Genomic DNA, 20,672 nt, shown 5'->3' on the forward strand with positions numbered 1-20,672 from the left:
AGCGGATGCTCTGAGCAAACCGGCCGCCCCCCCGGCCAGGCCCTGCCGGCCCCGCCCTGTGCCAGGGGCTCCCAGCGCCCCCAGGGGGCCTCCCAAGCCCACGCAGGCCAGCCGGAGACCCCAGGCAGCGCCACGTCTCAGCTCCTGGCAAACCCCGGCCCACAGCCCCCAGGGCCTGGAGATGGGGGAGCCCTGGGCACGTCCCAGAGCCCGCCTGGCCCCCACCCACAGAGCCCGTGCCTACGTGTGGCCCCTGCCCGACAGCCCCAGCTGGACCCCCCCCTCCCACAGCCCGGGCAGCGCCCCGCCAGGCTGGCAGCAGGACTCCGACGGGGAGGGGATCTCCGCGCGCCCCCCCAGCCCCACGTTCGCCAGCTGGAACCGGGAGGGCTCGGGGGTCCTGCGCTAGGTTGGGGGGCTGGGTCTTGGGGGCAATAAAAAGCAGAGCACAGAGCAGCTAGGGGTGACTCTCAGAGGGGAGACAGACACCCCCCTTCCTGCCAGCCCCACAGCTCGCACATGGGGCAGCTGCCCCACCCCAGAGATCTCATCCCACCTTCTCCAGCGCCAGCCCATGGGCGCCCCAGGTGCAATTGGGGGGGGGAGTGGGGGCTGGATCTGGCCTGTGAGCTCAGTTTGGGGGCCCACAGCCCTGCCCAAGGGAAGTAGCTGCTGCCCCATTGCGATGGTACAGGGACCCCCCACGAGGGGAGACTGTGGAGGGGGCAGGGCTAAGCAGCAACCTCCCCCCCCCCGCTCCCAGCTGCTATTCCCAGGGCTCAGCCCCCTACCTTCAGCCCCAGCAGCCGCGCGGCAGGCTCCCCACGGCCGGCGTGGGTGGAACCGGGAGAACGGGTTGAGGAAAGGGGGTGGAACGTGAGCAGCCGGGAGCCAGGGTGGGGCGCCCGGCCCTGCCCCCCACTCTGGCACTAGGCCAGGAGCTGGCTGCTCCCCACAGCTGTGAGTGAGGGGGCGGAGCAGGACGCCGGGGTTCCCTGGGGCAGAGAAACACCCCATCCCCCTCTCAGGCCGTGCTGGGGGTGTCGGGGGAGCCGTGCCCGGCCCAGGGCGACGCCAGCAGAGACGAGGGCAGGGCTGGTTTATTGGGAGTCAGTGTTTACAGCTGAGTATTTACAGCTATGTACAGGGGGGGCAGGCCGCCCCCCAGCCCCACACCAGTGGGGCACCGACGGTGAGCACCGCCCCTCTCACGCCTGCTCCATGCTTCCCAGGGGCACTGACGGCCACTGTCAGATCCCCCTCCCCCCCCGGGTGAGCGGGCCCGAGCCGCCATGGGGCAGGGGTGTCCCTGTGGACGGGGACTCAGTGCCCAGCTCCCCATAGGCCCTGCCAAAGAAGGCGGACAGACTGCAGTGGGGGCGGGCTCACTGGGGGGACTCGGCCATGCCCCCCTGCGCCCCATTGGCCTTGCCGAAGGGGGTGGGGGGGCCGGCGGGGGGCGGGGGGCTGTCGCCAGGCTCCTGCTTGATGGTGGCACCGGCAGGGGGAGCCAGGCCGGGCAGTGCCAGGCCGGGGGGGGCCGAGGGCGAGAGTTGGGCTGGGGGGCCCCCCCCTTTACCGCCCTCGCCAGGGGGCGGCAGCGACACCACGATGTACTTCTGCACATTGCCCGTCACCGTGGCGCTGGGCGCTGTCTGGGCCGTGGAGACCAACTTGACCACCGGCTGCAGGCTGGCCACCGTGGTGGTGACAGGCGAGGTGGCCGTGCCCACAGGGCTGGTGCTGAATGTGATCACCTGTGAACGAGAGACACGGAGGTCAGCGCCTGCCTGCCCCCCACTGCAGCAGGAGGGAGTCCCCTCGGTCACAGGGCGGCTACCCCTTTTCGAGGGGTCGGTTCCCCACGCCCCCCACAGCCAATCCCGGTCGGCTGGAGACTGGGCAGCTCCACACGGGCCCAACTGGAGGGGGGGATCCGGAGGGCAGGATATGGGGGGCCAAGGACCAGGATGTGCCCGAGGGGACGCATGTGCCAGCCCCTGATGGTGGGGGCCCGGCCAGGGCGTGGAGCAGGGATGTGAGGCTCCAGCAGGCCAGGCTACAACACAGCAGGGGAAACTGAAGCAGAGTTGCTGCAGGCCCCCTGGCTGGCCACTTGGGGGGCGCATGCTGGAGCAGTAACTTCACCCTCCACCCCCGCATCCCTGCCCCCCCAGCCCTACCTGCTGGGAGGCGCTGTTGCTGGAGGCGGAGGACATGACGATGTACTTGGTGGGGGGCGGGGAGGGTTGGGTGGGGGTGGAGGGGCGGCCGGACACCAGGGTCTGCATGGGCAGCGTGATGGAGCTGGGGACCTTGATGATGTTCGGGGTCCGCGGAGGGCCCTGGGGGGCCTGGGACAGGGTGAGCGTCGGGCGGGGCTGCCAGGGGGAGACAGACAGACGCAGTCAGACAGACTCGCCCCCCCCCCCCCCCCCCAAGTGGGCCTCAGCCCCACAACGAAAGCCCCCTCCCCCTGCCCCACCCCATATCCCCATCGATGCCTCCCATGAGCCCTCCCCTCCTAGGTCCCTACCCACAGGTCTCTGCCCCCCTCCACCTGGACCCCCAGGCCGGTACCAGCTCCCTCGCCCCCCCGCCTGCGACACCGTCTGCCCCGGACCCCCAGCCCCTGCCGGAGCCTGCCCGTACCTGCGTGATGGTGAGGGTGGTGCGGTTGACCTGCTGGGCCTGCAGGGCGGCCTGGGCCCGGGCTTTCACCACGTGGGTGCAGAGCAGGGAGCCCAGCGAGCCGTAGTCGGCCTTGTAGGAGTCCTGGTTGTCGGGCGGCGGGCGGATCTTGGCCAGCACCGGGGCGCAGTGCTTCTGCGAGGAGGGCAGAGGGCAGGAGAAGGGTGAGCGGGACCATGTGGGCCGCGGAAGGGGGGAGGAGGGGGAAGGAAAGGGGATGGGGAGGTAGTGGGAGGGACCAGAGAGAAAGGGTGGAACCTCAGGAAGTGGAGGAGAGGCCCTCATGGATTGGGCCAGAGAGAAGGGGGTGGAGCCCCAAGAAGTAGGAGGGGTCACAGGGAGGGGGAAGGGGCATTAAATTGCAACCCCAAGTGTAGAGCCCCCCAGCAGGCCCCCCGCCCCACTCACCAGCAGCAGGCTCTGGACGTGGTCCGCCCCGATCTTGTCGATGTTGCTGACGACCGGCCCCTCCATGATGCTGCGCACCCGCTCCCCCTCGGCCGGGAGCCGCGGCAGAATCAGGGTTTTGATCACCTGAGGAGGGGGGCTGTCATCTGGGGAGGGGCCGCTCCTGCCTGGCCTGAGGCCGTCCCCTGCCCCCACCACCACTCCCAGCCTGCCCCAGGGCACATCTCCCGCCCCCCACCATTGTTCCCTGCCCCACTGCCACCACTCCCAGCTCGGCCCACAGCACGTCCCCCAGCCCCCCACTGCCGTTCCCCAGCCACCCACTGTTCCCTGCCCCACCGCCGCTCCTCACCCACCCCAGGGCTCCCCTTCTCCCTCCTGTCCCCAGGAAGGCGTCGCACTCACGTCGTGGCCCAGCTCGGCCAGCCCAGCAATGGAGCCATAGCGCGTGGTCCAGGGTGTCTTCTCATCCACCCAGCTCTGGGGGGACACAGGAGGGGGTAAGGCCTGGCACCAAGCTCCGCCCCCCCTTAACCAAGGTCCTGGAGATGCAGGACTGGGTGTCAGTAATGGTCCTAGGCCCCACCCCCGGGGCCTAGGCCCTGCCCACAACCAGGGGTTGCCAGGCCCCGCCCCTCCCCATGGTAAAGCTCATGGTGATGCAGGACTGGATGTTGTTGGTGATAGGCCCCGCCCCCCGTGTCCCAGGCCCCGCCCCCCGTGTCCCAGGCCCCGCCCCCACCTTGGTGAAGGTCTTGGTGATGCGGGACTGGATGTTGTTGGTGGTGGTGCTGAAGTTCTTGCAGATCTGGGCGATGAGGCGGGCGGCGAAGTCCCGCAGGGCCCAGTGATTATCCACGTCCGGCCGCAGGCAGAGCTGCCGGCTCACGATGCAGGTCATCACCGCCGGGATCAGCTCGTGCAGCTGGGAGGGGGGGAGAAGGCTTAGCCACTGCCTGCCCTACTGGGACCCTGCCGCCCCACAGCCGGGATCAAAGGGGGAAGAGAACCCAGGCGTCCAGGCGGCCACTCACGTATTTCTCCAGGTACAGGGTGGGGTTGTCCATCAGAGCCTTCACCATCCGCATCAGGTAGATGAGCAGCGCCAGGTTATTCTGCACCACGTTCACGCGCACCTGGGGCGGAGACCCAGTCAGGGGGCACGGCCGGGGGGCTCAGCCTGGCTCCCCACCCCCCCCAAGGGGCCCCCCAGCCTAGAGGGGACTGGGGATTACCCCCTCACAGACACAGCCCCCCTTACCCCCTCAGAGATGAAGGTGCTGAAGCGCGGCAACATCTGGTAGAGACCCGGGTCTGTGGCGATGCTCTGCAGGGCCTCCTGTGGCGGGACAGAGAGACAAGGGCCCATCAGCACCGAGGGGGCGCAGGCTGGGGGGGGGTACTCCAGCAGGCCCCAGGGTGCGGGAGGGGGGAACTCACGGCTCTCTTGGCCTCGCACGAGCCCACGCAGGCCTCGGTGATCTCCTTGTAGTACAGCTGCTGCTCCACCGACAGCTCGTGGATGCTGCGTGGCTTCAACTTCAGCGGGGCCCCCTCCAGCAGGGGGGCCTTCTTCTCCTTCCCTGGGGGGGGTGGGGTGTGAGAGCAGAGCCCCACCCCCACTGACATAGCTCCACCCCTCCAGCTAGCCCCACCCATTCTGATATGGGGCCTTCTCCTTCCCTGGGGGGGCAGGGTGAGAGCATAGCCTCGCCCCCACTGACATAGCTCCGCCCCTCCAGCTAGCTCCACCCCTCCAGCAATGGGGCCCTCTCCTTCCTGGGGGGGCGGGGTGAGAACATAGCCCCGCCCCCACTGACATAGCTCCGCCCCTCCAGCAGGGGGGCCTTCTTCTCCTTCCCTGGGGCACCAGGGCACAGCCTCATGAACAGCCCCTCCCCCTACTGATGTGGCCCCTCCCTTCCCTCCTGCCTCTGCTCCCCCCGCCTGCCCCTGAGGACCCCGCCCCCTGGACTGACCCTTGCCATCAGGGGTGGCAGCGTTCGGCCCTTTGCCCTTCAGGGCGCCGTTCTCCTCCTGCCCGGGCTTCGTGGCCTTCAGCGGCTCCGTGGCCTCAGCTTTCTGCTGCTCCTTGGGGGCTGGAGAGAGACGTGGATGGGAGTCCTGAGCCGGCCCCTCACGTGTGCGGGGACCCCTCGCTTGGCGCTGAGACGCGGACACCTCTGGGGTGGTGTGTGGGGGCCGTTCTACGGGGACCCCTCGCCCAGCAGTGAGATGCAGCCCCCTCTGGGGCAGGGCTCCCCCATGGCATTTCTCTGTCTGTAACAGGCTGACATTTGAACTCCATTCCCGAATTCCAGGGACCGTGGCAGGCGCCGCCCAGAAAAGCTCACCAGTCATATCGCTCGGTGCCCGGACACCGGATGGACGGGACAAAAGCCCAGACCGAAGGGAATGCACAGGAAGCAGAGGGCCCGGTCCCCTGGGGAGGGCAGGGGATTTGCTCACTGGGGCGGGGTGCCATGCCCGGATGCCAGGGTCCGCGACTCACCTGGGGGCGGGTTCTCGGGGATGGCGGGCTGGGTGCCCTCGATGCTGAGCCAGTGAGCTGAAAGGGAGAGCAGGCGATGGTGAGAGCTGGCACAGGGGGTGCCCTGCCTCTTCCGCTCCCCGGCACTCCAACCCCCTGCCCCCAGCACCACCCCTCCCACCTTTGAGGCAGACGTCCAGGGGGACGCGTGGCAGCGGCGTGTTGATGATGTCGCTCAGATCCACCTCCTTCTCCTCGTAGAAGTAGAGCTCCCGCCCGCCCCCGCTGGCGTAGCGGAAGGGGATGAACTCCTGGGCATGGAACCCATACAGCGGCTGGGGGCAGAGGGGGAGACGCGGCACTGAAACGCGTGGATGGCGCCATCACGTCAACGTCTGCTCCACGGGGTACAAAAGGCTGGGGAGTTGCCGGTGCCGGCGCCAGCCTTGGAAACAGACGGCTCCGTGTGCAACCTCGGGCCCACGCCTGGCCCGAACAGGAAATATGGCCCGCCTCCCTGGACGTCCGTTGTTTTACCTGCCGAGGGAAAATGGCCCTGGCCCGCAGCGAGGCGAGCGTCAGCCCCTCCAGGCGACCTGCCTCATTCGGATCTCCACCAGCAGTCAACGTCCCAAACGTTACACGCGTCTTGCAATGGCTGCAGCGACCGGTGGCTCTTGGTAAGCGCCTCACATGCCCCCTTTGCCGAACCAGCACACAACTCCCCGACCCAGGGAGCTCCCGTAAAGCCCTGTGCCCCTCCCTGCATCACACACCCTACCCAGACATCCCTGCCACAGACCCCTAAGACACAGCCCATGGGCCCTGATCCCAGCCCAGATCCTGCCCCCCGCCCAGTGCACGACACCCTGGCCCCCACCTTCCCCAGCAATTCCTCCTCCCCGTTACCTCCACATTCTTCAGCTTCAAGGCATAATCCACATCGCCCGTGGTCAGCTTCCGGCGCTTACCCATGTGCATAAACTTCAGGGCATCCTAGGAGGACACATGGGGGTGGTCCTATGTCATATGGGGGGCAGGATTACCATAGCAGGGGATGACCCCTCAACGCACCAAGGGCCTCTGGGAAAGCAAGGGTGGGAGCAGAGGGGGGGAAGGAGGGCATGGTCACCTGGAGATGTGGGGTTACATGGGGACTGGGAATTTCCTTGGATAGGGCAATGCCATGGGGTGCAGGAGGAGTCTCTCTGGGTGAGACTGTATATACGGGGAGCTGGGGGTCCCGCCCACACCTGGACCATCTCCTTAAGCCAGTGGCTGGATGGGGCGATGCCCGGGGGCTGTTTGTGAGGGGTGTCCCCTGGGTCGGGAGAGAACATCCGAGGAGGCGTATGGGGTCCACCCCCCATACCTGGGTGATCTCCTTGATCCGGTAGCTGACCTCGTCAGCCAGCAGCTGGCAGGTCTCCTCCGGTACCTGGGCGATGCCCATGGCCTCCGCCATCACCTTCATGGACTCGGCCGGCAGCAGCGTGTGGCTCAGCTTCAGCTTCTTCTCCTCCGCCATCCTCCTCCTTCGCCCCGCTAGGGGGACGGGCCTGCGGAGGGGGACCTGGGGGGGCAGAGCCAAAAGGGGGGGTGAGAAATGGGACTGGGGGAGGAGGGAGCTGGCAGAGTCTGTGTGTCCCTGGCACCCAGAGCCTGCGGAACCCCCTGCCACTGGGCAGCACCAGGCCCCGAGCGAGGGGATCCCCCTCAGCCCAGCGCCCCTCCCTCACAGTGCCCACACCAGCCTCCCCCTCATTGCCCCTCCCCCACTCAGCCCAGTGCCCCTCGCCGGCCCGCAGTTCCCCTCCCCGTCACCTCTCACGTCCGAGCCCGCTCCCTGCTCTCCTCCTCCGCTGTCGCTGCCATCTTGCTCCCGCCCCACCCCCTCGCCAGGTCCTGCCAGAGGCACAAACCCCGCCGCCGCCCTCTCCTGAGCCCTGGGACATGCCCAGCCCCACACAGAGCGCAGGGCCCCGGCCCCTTCCCAGGTCTCACCCGGATCCCCCCGAGCCGGCTGGATCTCCCCGAGCCCGCGCCCTGCCGAGCCCTCACTACACCCCTGCCAGGACCATAGCACCGAGGGGCGGGGCCACGCCTGAGGCCGACCGGCGGCTAGGCAGGGCACTGCATAAGCGCGAGATTGGACCGGGTTGCAATGCGCATGCGTATTGCCTGGACGATGGGATTGCGCCTCCGTCCCGATTTTACTGAGCATGCGCAATACTTGGTCGCGGGAGTGCGATATCACTCACGACTACGGGTTTCTTCCGTGGTCGTTTATGATGCGCATGCGCACTCCAGCTCCCTTTTAACTAGGCGGAGCTTCGCTTCAGCACGCATGTGCTGCATTTCCAGCCGCTGGACTATATTGCGCATGCGCATCTTTCCTCTCCCGTCTCCGTTAGGGCGAAGCTTCTACGCGCATACGCCGGCCGTGCCGCCAAGACTCTTTGTGCGCATGCTCGGTGCCAGCTGCCCCTTAAAGGGCCAGCATCGATATTTCCCTGGGGCGGCTGCGATGCCATGGGGCTCCCTCTGCTGGTGGCGCTGTTGCTGCTTGGGGCTGCCCGCCGGGCGGGAGCGGAGGATGAAAGGCTGCCCACCCCGTGCGAAGGTGATGGGGGGGTATTTCTTAAAGGGGTGATGTGCTCTACATGGGAGGGCTATAGGGACCAGCACGGGTCCATAAGGGGTTGTAGGACGAGGGGCTGAGGGGCAGCTGGACTGTGCAAGCCAAGAGGGGTCAGGCTGGGTTGGTGCACAGAGGGGAGATCTCCCAGGACACTCATGTAGTCTGTATGGGTCTATATGGACCGGGGTGAGGGGCTGTGGTGCCTTGGCAAGGGACTGGGGCAGCCGCACTGTGCAAGCCAAGCGGGGTCAGGCTGGATCAGTGCAGGGATGGGAGACCTCATCATGCCATCCATGGGGCTACAGAGACCAGGGATGGGGGGATAACTCTGAGACTGGGCATGGGGGCAGCTGCTGACCACCTACCCCCTTGCAGTGTGTAAGTACCTGAGCCTGGAGCTGCAGGAGACCCTGGCCCGCAGCAGCCACTCCAAGGAGGTGCTGGAGCTGGGACAGGTGCTGGACTCGGGCAAGAGGAAGAGACTCATCAAATACAACACCTCGTAAGTGCAGGGACTGAGCTGGGCTCCCGGTTGCTCGAGTCCCATTCCCGACTCTCGGAGGGTTCCTGTGACGTGCCCCATGCAGGCCCTGCTGTCCCTCTGCAGGTTAGTGACCAGCCCCTGCTCTGCTGGATGCTGGCTGCCAGTGTTCCCCAAGTTGCTGCCCCCCCCCCAAGGACTAGTTGCCTCCGAGCCCAGCACCGCCCATGGCACGTCTCTTTGTCCGTCCAAGGAGCGTAGCTGAGGTTATGCGGGGACGGGGGTGCCGGCAGGTGGAAGCTTCGGAAACAAAAGAACCAGAACCTGCATTCTTAACAACCCGCCCCGAGCTCCCAGCCAAACCTCTGCTGCGCAGCGCGGGAGTCTCAAAACCCAGCTTTCTTTATTTACCAACATCCCAAAGCCCAAAACTTTCAGCCTGTGACGTTCCGTTCGGGTGCTTTTCTTTTCAGACCAATCCCAGGAACGATTCACCCTTTGGACAAAAAATGGGTGTTTGGGTTGAAAAGGTGACATTTATTTATTTATTTCCCTTTGGGGGAAATATTTTGATGGGAAAACATGATTGACTCAAGAGAAGCCTCTCCCCCACTCCTCGCTGGGACCCTGGCCCTAGCCCAGCTGTGATCCGGACCCCCGGGATCCAGCCCCACCCCCAGTCTAGGGCCCTGATCCTGGCTCCAGTCTGACCCACTGTGACGGGTTTTAGAGTCAAGCCTGAACTCAGCTTTGTGACAACCCCAATTCTGGGCCCCCTCATCCAACTCCTCACCCCCTCTCTCCGCCCAGGGAGACCCGACTGGCTGAGGCCTTGGAGGCCGTGTGTGAGCGGTTCCTGCATTACAGTGTCCATGCTGAGCGCCCGGGTAGCCTGCGCTATGCCAAGGTACAGCTTGGAGCCAGGACGCCTGGGTTCTCTCCCCGGCCCTGCAAGGGGAAGGGGGGCTGGTGGGTTAGAGCAGAGGGCCCTGGGAGCCAGGACTCCTGGGTTCTCTCCCTGGCTCTGGGAGAGGAGTGGGGGCTGGTGGATTAGAGTGCGTGTGTGGTGGGAGCAGGTTAGCAAACAGGACTCCTGGGTTCTCTTCTCTCCCTGCAGGGTCAGAGCCAAACCATGAGCACTCTGAAGAACCTGATGAACAAGGGGGTGAAGGTGGATCTGGGGATCCCGCTGGAGCTCTGGGATGAGCCCTCTGTGGAGGTGACCCAGCTCAAGCAGCAGGTGAGTGTGTGGGGCTGACGGGCTAGGGGGTAGAAGACCGGCCGGCAGCCGAATGCCGTGGGGAACGGCGCAACCAGAACAGGCTGGGAGCTGAACCCAGACAAATAGCCATGAGAAACCAGAAAGCCAAGGTGGGGGAGGCAACGTCTGTTGCTGGACCAGAAGAGAGACCAGCCCTGCTTGAGGGAGCTTATGACTTTGCCTGTCTGCCAACGGAATGACGCTGACGCGCCAAGTGGCCACAGCCACACAGTGTGGCGTTATTCCTGCTGCTGAGAGCACTGTGGGATAATTGCTGGTCTGGGGCAGCCAGGCCAGGCGCGGGGGACAGTCCATGGCCGGGTCGTGTCCCCTCCTGACATTGGAGCTCCCCGGACGGAGGCTTTGTTTCTGAGTGATGGGCAACATGACCAGCAAAGGCCGGCCGGCAGCGCACACGGAACGCCTCTAGCCTCCTGGTGAAGCCACGTTCATGTTCCCGATCACAACAGACGTTGGTCCGATGGAGTGTTCCCGGGGCGCGTGGGAGTGGGGCTTCGCCATCTCATGGCTTCCAGGGTCGACCAGTGCCTTTCTGGCAGATGCTTCAGCCACACGCAGGCAACTGGCTTCCACCCAGGGCAGCAGGACTGAGGGTGTCTGGGCTGGGCTACGCAGGTGGTCCGATTCGATGTACGGGGCCCCTCTCCCCGCAGTGTGAGACGATGCTGGAGCGCTTTGAGGACGTGCTAGAGGACTGGTACTTCCACCACCAGGAGACTGCGCTGGGAGCCTTTCTGTGCGAAGGGCACGTGCTGGGGGCAGGAGAGAGAGGTGTGTAAACTCCCCCTTCACCCCCGGCTCTGCCAGTGCCCCTCAGTCCCGACCCGCAGCCCCTGCTTTGCTAGCCCTGGGCTTCCTGCACACACAGGCCATTTTCTGCTCCGCCCAATCCCCTTCCCCCACTGTTGTCTTGGCTGCCGCCCCACCCCAGAGGCAGCTGCCTTTCCAGCCAAGGAGGGCAGGAGCTGGCACATTAACGACTCACTACCCCTTTCCCCACAGCCTGTCTGAGCGAGGTCTGGATGGGGCAGAAGGGTGACGAGGGAGCCCCAGGCGAGGAGGAGGAGGCTGAAGAAGAGGAGGAGACAATGAAACAACCCAGCCCACCCACCAGCCATGCAGATCGCCATGGGGGGGACCTCTGAATGGGAGGGGGGGCTCTTGGTAGATGGGGGGAGCCAGGCACCCCCAGCCTTCCCCCCACACCTCCTGGGGAGGCCCAGGGGCTGGGGATCCCTGCTGGGGCCTAAGGAGGGGATGTATCTGCCTGTGAGGTGCCTTCTGCAGGGCTGGGGGTGGGGGGCAGGGGAACCACAGCTCCCCATGGGATGGGGCCCTGGGCAGGTACTGCCACCCCCGTTGCCGCTCTATCTGTCTGTCTACCTGTCTCCCTCTCTCTGGCTCTGCTTTTTATACAGAAAAGCCAGGGTTTGGGGCCCCTGGACCTGACTTTCGTGTCCTTCACTTGTTCCCTGGGGGGCTGGGCAGTGAAGGGGGGGCAGCTCTAGGGATGGGGGGGGATATTAAACTCTCTTGCCCCCCAGCTGGACTCCTGTTGGGTTAATGAGGGGGGACGAGGGGGTGGGGAGGGAAGGTGCCCGGTGGGGGCGGGCTGCAGGAGAGAGCCCCAGGGGCCAGCAGGCCTAAAAGCTACAAGCCTGGGCCCCGCGAAAGACTTTTGGCTTTTTCAACATTTCTGTCCCTCGGCGCTGCCCGTCGAGCCCGCTGTTTACAACATGGCGGCGCCCAGCAGCAGGGGCTCCGCTCCGCTCGCGGGGATTCGCTTCCGCCTGTGTCAAAAGGGGCAGCGCCCGAGCGGAACTTCCGTCCCGGAGCCCGCCTCCCAGCCCAGCCGGGCGCTGCCCCCCATGTTAAGGGCCATTCTCGGGATGGCGGCGCCCAGGTGCCGACTTCTGGCGGTGCGGCTGTGCCAATATGGCGGCGCCCAGGACGGATGCTCTCGCTGAGGCCGTAGGAGGCTTCGTCATTCACTTCCGCTGAAGATCCCGCCTCCCAACGGGCTGGCGGCGGCGGCGGCGCCCTACATCATTTCCGGCACGTCACCGGCACCGACCCGTGGCAGAGGAGACCATCGCAGGGGGGAGCGAGACCAGACAAATGATGTCACGGGTGGGCGATGGGCTGGAGGAGGGGCTGAGGCCGAGCGCGGGGTCCGGACAGGGGAGATGGGGCCAGTGGGGGGCTGAGACGGAGTGTGGGTCTGGATAGGGGAGATGGGGTCACTGGGGGGCTGTGGCAGGGCAGCGATAGGCTGGAGGGGGGGCTGAGGCCGAGCGGGGGGTCTGGATGGGGGAGATGGGGCCAGTGGGGGGCTGAGAGGGTGCAATGGGGAAGCGAGATGGGGGGTCAGAGAGAGTATCTGGCCTGGGGTCCTGTAGCCTCTCAAGCTCCCCCCCCCCCTTTGTCTCTAGGGCACAGGGCGACTGCTGGAGACCCCACAGCCAGCAACCCTTGAATTCTGACTCCGGGACCTTTGAACCCTGACCTCCTACCCCCCGGACTCGTGAACGCTGAGGACCTGTGATCCCCCCACTGCAACGTCCCAGCCCCTGGAACGCCGCCCTCTGAGGACTGTCTGTCCCCAGCCTGTGTGACCCACAGACCTCCCTGGTCCCCTATGAGCCTGCCAGTGCACACGGCGCCACTGGGGCTCTCCTTGATCCCTGGTGCCCCCTACACAGTGCTGGTGCTGCAGGAGGGCTACAGCCAGGAGCTGCCGGACGGGAGCACGCGGGCCGACGGCACCATCACGCTGCTGCGTGGGCCCCAGCTCACCCTGGTGGACACGGGTGGACCCTGGGGGCGGGAGCGGCTGCTGGGGCTGCTGGCGGCCCAGGGGGTGGCACCTGGGGACGTGTCCCACGTGGTCTGCACCCACGGCCACTCTGACCACGTGGGCAACCTGAACCTGTTCCCTGGGGCCACGCTGCTAGTGGGTTTCGACGTGAGCCGGGGAGAAGGGCTCTACCTGCCCCATAACTTGGGGGGCGGCATCCCTTACCCCATTGACCCAGGGCACGTGGAGGTGCTGCCCACGCCTGGCCACACAGCCGCCCACACCAGCGTGCTGGTGCAGGGCACGGCCCTGGGCAATGTGCTGGTGGCTGGGGACCTGTTTGAGCGGGAGGCCGATGAAGACGCCTGGCGGGCATTGAGCGAGGACCCTGCCCGGCAGCAGCAGAGTCGTCGGCGGGCGCTGGCCATGGCTGATGTGGTGATCCCCGGCCATGGGCCGCCCTTCCGGGTGCTGCGGGCAGGGGATGAGGTGGAACAGCCTGAGATGGCTGCAGATGGAGGCGCGCCCATACCCCCCTGCGACCCACGGAGCCAGAATTAAATGGAGCTTGGTGACCCCCAGCCCTGCCTCTTACTGGGGGGGTCATTTCACAGAGAGAAATTCCTGCCATGGGGGTTCCTGCTCCAAAAACTCCACAGCAACGACACCCCTGAACCCGGCCCCTGGTGAGGGGACAGGGAGAAAGCCCACCCATCTCTGCAGGAGCAGTGCCATGGGAGGGGGGCAGCATCTGCTCATAGATGGAGGTGGGGCGTGGGAGCTGTAGGGCCGAGCAGCAGCACACGCTGAGGGGGAGGTCATGTGACTGTGCCCATCCTGGCCTCACCCCACGTGCACACCCAGCCCCTTTATGGTTTAATTGCCCTGTTTGTGTCACAGCGAGCTTGGCTATCTGCCCAGATAACGGGGCCTTGAACCCAATTACCACAAGCACCCGCACCCCAGAGGTGGCTGGGCCAGGGGTCCCTGCATGAACAGCCAGCGCCATAGCCCAGAGCTGTCTCTGTATGGGGCAGGGATCCCTGTATGAGCAGCCCCCACCCCAGAGGTGGCTGCATCTGAGCACCAGGCAGGGACCCCTGTATGAGCAGCCCCCACCCCAGAGGTGGTTGCAGCTGAGCACCAGGCAGGGACCCCTGTATGAGCAGCCCTCACTCCCCACCCCAGAGGTGGCTGCTTTTTGAGCCTGGGCTGGTGGGTTTCCTGGAAAACTCTGGCTCTGCCTGTGGGGCTGGGTCACTCCTGATAGCACGGATCGATGCGCTGACGTATTAATGACCCTCCTCGTGGTTTATGGCTCAAGGCCACGGGCAGCAGGCACAGCCTGGTACCATACACACCGCCTACACACCTGTGTGACATCCCAGCATCAGATCACTGGGGGGGGGGAGCTGGGAGCCAGGACTCCTGGGTTCTTTCCCTCAATCAGCCTGTGGCCTTGGGTGGGGTCATTCCAGAGCAATGTTTCCCTCTGCCCATCAAGGCGGCCAGCCCCATGATGTCAGGTTTGCCTCTGGCATCCCTGGCTCTGCCCCTTTGCCCCAAACCAATAGCTGGGGGAAGAGAGTTCCCAGGGCAGGACGGCCGGTGGGAGGAGGGGCACGAGCCTCACCTGATGGAGTCCTGGCTCCCACCCCCCACCCCCACTCGCTCGCTCTAACCCACCTCACCCCACACCTGTGAGACCTACAGTAACAAACCACCGCAATCGAGGTGCCTCCAGCAATCTTACCACGAGACCCTACAATAACAAGCCCCACCCTCCCAAGGGAACCCTGCTAACAAACCTCTCCCCCCAGTGAGACCCTACCACAACAATCTCCCTGCCCCGAGACCTGACACTACCCCGGCTCGGTGCCAGCCATCTGTGCTCTGGGAGCAAACTCCAGCGGGGTGGGGCAGGGTGGGGCGGGGACGCCCCAGGTGTATATCCTCCACGCGCCGCGCTGCACCCCCTCAGTGGGCAATATGTGCACAGGGAAGTGCTCACGGGTGGTGGGCATAGGGCTCTGGCCCCTGGCCCTGATCTGCATCGTCTGTAACCTCCTGCTCTTCTTCCCCAACTGGGACACCCAGTATCTGCGGGACAAGGGCAGCACGCTCACCCCGGAGGTGCTCTACCTGGGGGGCCTCGTCGGGGGCGGCGCCATGGTGGGTATGGGGGGCTGGGAAGGGGACAAGCCAGCGTGGGGACATGGGGGAGCTGAGAAGGGGACAGGCTGACGGGGGCTGGGAAGGGGACAGGCCGGTGTGGGGGCACGGGGGGGCTGGGAAGGGGACAGGCCGGTGTGGGGGCACCGGGGGGGGCTGGGAAGGGGACAAGCCAGTGTGGGGGCACGGGGGGGGCTGGGAAGGGGACAGGCCGGCGTGGGGGCACCGGGGGGGGGGGGGCTGGGAAGGGGACAGGCCGGCGTGGGGGCACCGGGGGGGGGGGCGGGGAAGGGGACAGGCCGGCGTGGGGGTACAGTGGGGGGGACTGGGAGTGGGAATTTGGTCCCACCCCTCTGACTCTGTCTCTCCCCAGAACCTGATCCCAGCGATTTACATCCAGGCGACCGGGCGAAAGGGCTGCTGTGGCAACCGATGTGGGGTGAGCGACCTCCTCTACCCCTCCAAATCCCCCACAACTGCTGTGGGGTTTGTGACTCCCCTCTAGCTCCCCCAATGGCCCCTGAACTCCCCACAATTGTTTGACCCTCCCCTGACTCCCACCAGTGGGAGGTGACGCCGCCACCCCGGTCCCAAGAGGGTCTTTGCTCTCTAACCCCTCACCCACCGACTGCTCTAATGGGGTCCCCGCCCCATCGGATCCGCGCAGCAGCCTAGTTCATCCCCCTCCTAGGTCCTCTCCCACCCAGCACTAATGGGTCCCCTCCCCCAGATGTTCCTGTCCATCTTCTTCGCGCTGGTTGGGGTGGCCGGTGCTGTCTATGCCGTGAGCATCTCTACCCTGGGGCTGGTGCACGGGCCCCTGTGCCAGCTCCAGCACCCCAACAGCAGCTTCACCCAATGGTTACAGCCTTTCCGCAGCACAGACTACGACCTCAGGTGGGACGAAAGGGCTGAGCTAGCAGGGGCTGCAGGTCGGGAGGGAGGGGCGCCGGCAGGGCTGGGGGGCTGCGGGTCGGGAAGGAGGGGCGCCGGCAGGGCTGGGGGGCTGCGGGTCGGGAGGGAAGGGCGCCGGCAGGGCTGGGGGGCTGCGGGTCAGGAGGGAGGGGCGCCGGCAGGGCTGGGGGGCTGTGGGTCGGGAGGGAGGGGCATCCCAGGCTGGGTGGCACCAAGCCAGCCCCTCCCTGTCTGTGCAGTGAGCAGAGCTACCTGTTCAACACATCGATGTGGGACGCGTGTGTGAACCCGCCCGGCGTGGTCCAGTTCAACGTCATCCTCTTCTCCCTGGTGCTGGGCGCGGCGCTGCTGGAGCTGCTGCTCTGTGGGGTCCAGGTGCTGAACGGCTTCTTCGGATGCCTCTGTGGGACCTGCAACAAGAGTCGGGCCGGGAGTCCCAAGGTGAAACCCCACCCCAGAGCCAGCCGTGTCTCAGCACCAGGAGATGGGTCCTGGTGTAAACAGCCCCCACGCCCTGCCCCAGGGGGCCACATCTCAGTGCTGGGCAAGGGGTCCCGTATGAACAGCACCCCGTGCCCCACCCCAGAGCCAGCCGCATCTCAGCGCCGGGTGAGGGGTCCTGTACAAACAGTGCCCCACCCTGAGGGGCCGTATCTCAGCGCCGGGCAAGGGGTTGCTGTATAACCAGCCCCGTGCCCTGCCCTAGCACCGGGAAGGGCTCCCTGCGGGGACACGGGAGAGATTTCACCCCCTTCATTCCGTTTCTAGCAAACCGCGAACTGAGCAGATGAGGAGCCAGCCCATCCCGAGGAGCCGCATCACACCTGCCCATCCCCCCGGACCCCTCGCTGCCCGTCAGGACCAGGAACCCAGGTGTCTGGGATCGTGCTGCTTGGGGTCACAGAGACAGGGGATGACCCCCCAGATACACACATTAGAGCCAGTCTGGCCCCTGGTTGTACCCGATTGTGTGACACGCCAAGCGCCCTGCACCTGTGTGTGTCACTGTTTCACCAGCTGCCTGTAATAAAGCCCAGGGCCTGTGGGGAGCCAATGCCTCCGGTGGCGGGGCAGGGAACTGCGGCGCCTGCCCTGGACAAAACTCTGCCTGCCTCACTGTCTGTGACTGTCAATAAAGAATCAAACAGAGATGGGGGGTCCCCCAAATGCAGCAGACGCGGCATCACCTGCTGTCCCAGTCCCTCCCACACCCAACTCTGCCGTCCCGCAGCCCCTCCCAGCCCGGTCCTGGCCCTGCTGGTGCCCCTCACTCCAACCCATAGCCCACTGCCAGCCCAGTCGTGAACCCCCCCCAGCTCTGCCAGCGCCCCTCACTCCCTACCTGCAGCCGCTGCCAATCTGGTCCTGGGCCCCCCAGCTTTGTTTCTGCCCCTCACTCCTGACCCACAGCCCCTTGCCAGCCCAGTCCTGGGCCCCCCCAACTCCCTCGACGCCCCTCACTCCCGACCCACAGCCGCTGTCAGCCCAGGCCTGGGCCCCCCCAGGCTTTGCTGGTGCCCTCAGCCCCCCTGTGAGCAGGGGCAGGAAGTCAGGCTGTGATCAGCTGTTTGCAGCTGTGGTTTGGCCACTTGCTGACACTAGTGAGTGAGTGGAGGCGCCCTTGCCCCGTCTCTCTCCTAGCCCCAGGGTCACAGCTGCCAGCGGCCCCCCAAGAGGGTAGGTGAACGCGCCTGACGCCAGACCCTCAGCATAAGTCGGGGGGGGAGGGGGCGGCGGGGGAAGAGCTCAGTCTAGGGCGCTGCTGAGCGCTCAGGCTCTCTGCGCGGGCTGATGGTGGGTGTGGAGTGGTTAAGTGCTGGGGGGGGTGGGGCGGGGGAACTGATGTGCTGGGAACTTGGTTGAGATCTGACAAACTCATTCCGTACATGCACCACTGAGGGACTGCTGTCCTGGCCCCCTCGAGGGAAAGTCTCTGGGTCCCATCCCCTGCAGCCAATTCCCCCCCGGGAGCCAAATTGGAACTGACACCCCTAGAGGGCAAAGGCCCCGTGACCCATTCCGGGGAAGGAGGGGCAGCCCTGTACACAGCCCCATGACTAGCCGCTGTTACAGAAAGCCGTTTTATTTGCCCAGCTCAGCACAGATAACATCAGGAGGAAGTTTCCAAGCTGCAGCCCAGATTGTACCATTGAACCGCCAGATCTAATTTACAGACCCCACTTTCTCCCACAGCTGGCAGAGAACCCAGGCGTCCTAGCTCCCAGCCCCCTGACTCAAACCCAAAGACCCCACTCCCTCCTACAGCTAGGGAAAGAACTCAGGGGTCCTAGCTCCCCTCACAGAACCAATTGGAAAGCAGACCCAGAGGCCCCACCCAGATCTGTTTCAGCTGGGTTTAGGGTGGGGCACACCTGAACCCCACCCCCCATGGAATCGGCCCCCCTCTGGGAAATGGCCTTATAAGGAGTGGGAGAGGGGCTCAGCCTACACTAAACTGGGTGGGGAGCTATAAAGGGTCAGCCCCAAGGGGAGGGGCTTTTACTTTTGAGTCAGTCTGAAGGTAGGAAGTAGGGGGACCCTAGGTCTTGGAGAGTAGGTGGCTATGGGGTGGGAGTGAGAGGCCCTGGTAGAGCTCAGGGGAAGAGAGACCAGGCTGGGGTGGCAGGGGATGTGGGTCAGGACAGCAGCACCCCTACAGTTGGGGAATGGGGTGGGAGCCTGGAGATGGGGTAGTGAGGGGCTGTGGGTCAGGACACGGGCACTGGCAGAGCTGGGGTTGGGGGCAGGAGAGAGCCCGGGGTGGGGTAGTAGAGGGTGTGGATTGGAACTGAGGGGCACCACCAGAGTTGGGGGATGGGATGGGGTGGGAGCCCAGGGCTGGGTTGGCAGTGGCTGTGGGACAGAACAGGGTGGGACCCCCAAATCTGGGAGACAGGGTGGGAGCCTGGAAATGGGGCAGTGAGGGGGGACAGGAGGGAGCCCAAGGCTGGGTTGGCAGGGGGCTGTGGGGTGGGACAGTGATGCTGCCAGCTCTAACCTACTCTGTGCCCCCAGCTCCTGCTGCCCCCCGACCCTGTGACATGGCTGAGGACCCAGATGGCAGCGTGGCCCCCCTGCTGCCGGGCACTGAGGAGCCTCCTGTGCACCCTGCCCTGAGCTGTAAGTGCCAGGCCCCTGGGGGCTCCCCCATGTCGCTTGCCAGCCTGCCCCTAATCCCAGTTTTCTCTTTCAGTCCTGGGGAAGGTCGTGCTCTCTGGGCTGCCCATCGCCAGCATCGTCATAGGTGAGTGTGCCCTGCACAGCGCTCCCGGGCACTGACCCCTCCCCCCCCCTCCCAGTGTTGGTGTCCCATGGGCAGGGGCTGCCTGGACAAGGCCCCCCTGCCTGGGGCACTGACTCCCCTCTCCCCTGTCAGGAGCTCTGTACCTGGGGCAGTGCCCCCGCCAGTACCTGGTGCCCTATTACCTGCTGGTGGGGGGCAGCGCCAGCCTGCTCTTCCTGCTGCTGACCTGCCTGCCTTGCGGGGATGGGACAGCCCCGACCCAGCTGAGCCCCGGTGCCCGTGGCTGGAGGGCTGCTTTCCTGCTCTTCCTCTTTAGTTGGTTCATTGCTGGTGAGTGCCCTCTGCCTGTCTCCTCCGAGACACCCACATCACCCTGCTGCCCCCCAGGACTCCTCCTTCATTGGCTCAATGAGGCTGCCATTGCCCCCTTCCCAAGGACTGGGAAGGGCCGGGGGGGGGGGGGTTAGCTGCCGAGGGTGGCCTTTGGGAGGGTCCTGTTCCCCAGCTGGGTTAGACTCTGACCTAGCATCAGCTCCTCTTGGTGGGGTTTGGGCTCCCTCTCCAGCCAGGCTTGACCTCTGACTTTCAGTCTCCTCCCCCAGGTAACGTCTGGGTCTACTCCATCTACCCCCCAAACTACGGGGACCCCAAGGCGCTGGACTTCTGCAACCGCCTACTCTACCTCTTTGCCTTCTGGACCATCACGCTGGTGTACGTGGCGCTGGGCATCGCGTTGCTGGCCACACTCTGCATCCTGGGCTGCCTGCTGCTGCTGCGGGCCCACCTGCCCTGGCTGCAGCGGGGAGACCCATACCCCTAGCCGTGGGGGAGGGGAGACAGAGCAGGGTAAATAAAGGCCTGAATCGCAGCTGGAGCGTGCAGTCCTCTTTAGCCTCGGGCTGCCTCCCGTTAGCCCTGTAGTGCTCATCCCCTGGGCAGAGCCCTTGGAGCCAGACTGCCAGGTGTGGGGGGCTGCCACCCCTGTTCTGAGCCAGGCCCTGGGCTGTGAGGAGTCAGGGTGGGGCACAGCTTCATCCTCCTTCCTTGCCCTAATGACTCATGGGAGTGGGGCTGGGGAAGAAGCCCTTTACCCCCTGCCCCCCAAGGGTGGGAGAGTGGGGGGGTAAGAGGAAGGTGGATCCCACCAGCTGCAAGCCAGGGTGGTTCCTACAATGGGGGGGCAGGGACCTGCCTAGTCTCTGGCCAGACTCCCATGAGCCCCTGGAATAGGTGGGCAGGTAGCCCCTCAGGGGGACTCCCATCAGCCCCTGGGGCGGCTGTTGGGCCAGGCTCCCAGGAACTGTGGGGGCAGGGGAGGGGCTCCCATGAGCCCCTGAGGTGCCCTTTGGCCGGACTCCCATCAGCCCTTGGGGTGGGTGTTGGGTGGACTCCCATCAGCCCCTGGGGCAGCTGTTGGGGCAGGGGACTGGGTGGGTGGCTGTTGGGTCGGGCTCCCATGAGCCCCTGGGGCGGGTGGCTGTTGGGTTGGGCTCCCATGAGCCCCTGGGGCGGGTGGCTGTTGAGCCTAGCTCCCATGAGCCCCTGGGGCG

At 65.7% G+C, this 20,672-nt stretch overlaps 5 protein-coding genes across 9 annotated transcripts; 4 read left to right on the forward strand and 1 right to left on the reverse strand.

Annotated features, from left to right (window-relative positions):
• TAF6 (TATA-box binding protein associated factor 6) lies at positions 1–7,854 on the reverse strand. 3 transcript variants are annotated; one of them, XM_067556576.1, is made up of 15 exons: positions 7,595–7,854; positions 6,963–7,163; positions 6,500–6,586; positions 5,772–5,925; positions 5,612–5,668; positions 5,079–5,198; positions 4,540–4,682; positions 4,361–4,438; positions 4,134–4,235; positions 3,842–4,024; positions 3,505–3,579; positions 3,100–3,225; positions 2,653–2,826; positions 2,184–2,381; positions 1–1,757 (listed from the first exon to the last, which is right to left on the reverse strand). In XM_067556576.1, the coding sequence occupies exons 2-15, from the start codon at positions 7,116–7,118 to the stop codon at positions 1,386–1,388; spliced, it is 2,025 nt and encodes a 674-aa protein (XP_067412677.1). In that variant the 5' UTR covers positions 7,119–7,163; positions 7,595–7,854; the 3' UTR covers positions 1–1,385. The 3 variants fall into 3 exon arrangements, with proteins under 3 accessions (XP_067412677.1, XP_067412669.1, XP_067412681.1); XM_067556568.1 differs by lacking the exon at positions 7,595–7,854 and adding an exon at positions 7,415–7,480; XM_067556580.1 differs by lacking the exon at positions 7,595–7,854 and adding an exon at positions 7,422–7,446.
• A 174-nt stretch (positions 7,855–8,028) lies between these two features.
• CNPY4 (canopy FGF signaling regulator 4) lies at positions 8,029–11,918 on the forward strand. Its single transcript, XM_067556757.1, has 6 exons — positions 8,029–8,213; positions 8,607–8,733; positions 9,523–9,619; positions 9,830–9,952; positions 10,648–10,765; positions 10,997–11,918. Exons 1-6 carry the CDS (start codon positions 8,123–8,125, stop codon positions 11,137–11,139), a joined length of 699 nt encoding a protein of 232 aa, XP_067412858.1. The 5' UTR covers positions 8,029–8,122; the 3' UTR covers positions 11,140–11,918.
• Positions 11,919–11,997: 79 nt separating this feature from the next.
• On the forward strand, positions 11,998–14,163 carry MBLAC1 (metallo-beta-lactamase domain containing 1). 2 transcript variants are annotated; one of them, XR_010921481.1, is made up of 3 exons: positions 11,998–12,124; positions 12,427–13,824; positions 13,939–14,083. XR_010921481.1 is itself a non-coding variant. In XM_067556738.1 (2 exons), exon 2 carries the CDS (start codon positions 12,633–12,635, stop codon positions 13,350–13,352), a length of 720 nt encoding a protein of 239 aa, XP_067412839.1. In that variant the 5' UTR covers positions 11,998–12,124; positions 12,427–12,632; the 3' UTR covers positions 13,353–14,163. The 2 variants fall into 2 exon arrangements, 1 of the variants encoding a protein (XP_067412839.1); XM_067556738.1 differs by having other exon boundaries at positions 12,427–14,163.
• Positions 14,164–14,468: 305 nt separating this feature from the next.
• On the forward strand, positions 14,469–17,456 carry LOC137158856 (transmembrane 4 L6 family member 5-like). Of its 2 annotated transcripts, XM_067556809.1 has the most exons (5): positions 14,469–14,963; positions 15,337–15,402; positions 15,694–15,860; positions 16,118–16,319; positions 16,647–16,784. In XM_067556809.1, the coding sequence occupies exons 1-5, from the start codon at positions 14,781–14,783 to the stop codon at positions 16,659–16,661; spliced, it is 633 nt and encodes a 210-aa protein (XP_067412910.1). In that variant the 5' UTR covers positions 14,469–14,780; the 3' UTR covers positions 16,662–16,784. The 2 variants fall into 2 exon arrangements, with proteins under 2 accessions (XP_067412910.1, XP_067412900.1); XM_067556799.1 differs by lacking the exon at positions 16,118–16,319 and having other exon boundaries at positions 16,647–17,456.
• Positions 17,457–18,384: 928 nt separating this feature from the next.
• On the forward strand, positions 18,385–20,276 carry LOC137158866 (transmembrane protein 272-like). Its single transcript, XM_067556822.1, has 5 exons — positions 18,385–18,399; positions 18,894–18,998; positions 19,072–19,122; positions 19,255–19,452; positions 19,725–20,276. The coding sequence occupies exons 2-5, from the start codon at positions 18,920–18,922 to the stop codon at positions 19,940–19,942; spliced, it is 546 nt and encodes a 181-aa protein (XP_067412923.1). The 5' UTR covers positions 18,385–18,399; positions 18,894–18,919; the 3' UTR covers positions 19,943–20,276.
• Positions 20,277–20,672: the final 396 nt, after the last annotated feature.

This window comes from Emydura macquarii, unplaced genomic scaffold (assembly GCF_026122565.2).
Source record: "Emydura macquarii macquarii isolate MOO-44397 ecotype Brisbane River unplaced genomic scaffold, CSIRO-AGI_Emac_v2 contig_306, whole genome shotgun sequence".
Lineage (NCBI taxonomy): Eukaryota > Metazoa > Chordata > Testudines > Chelidae > Emydura > Emydura macquarii.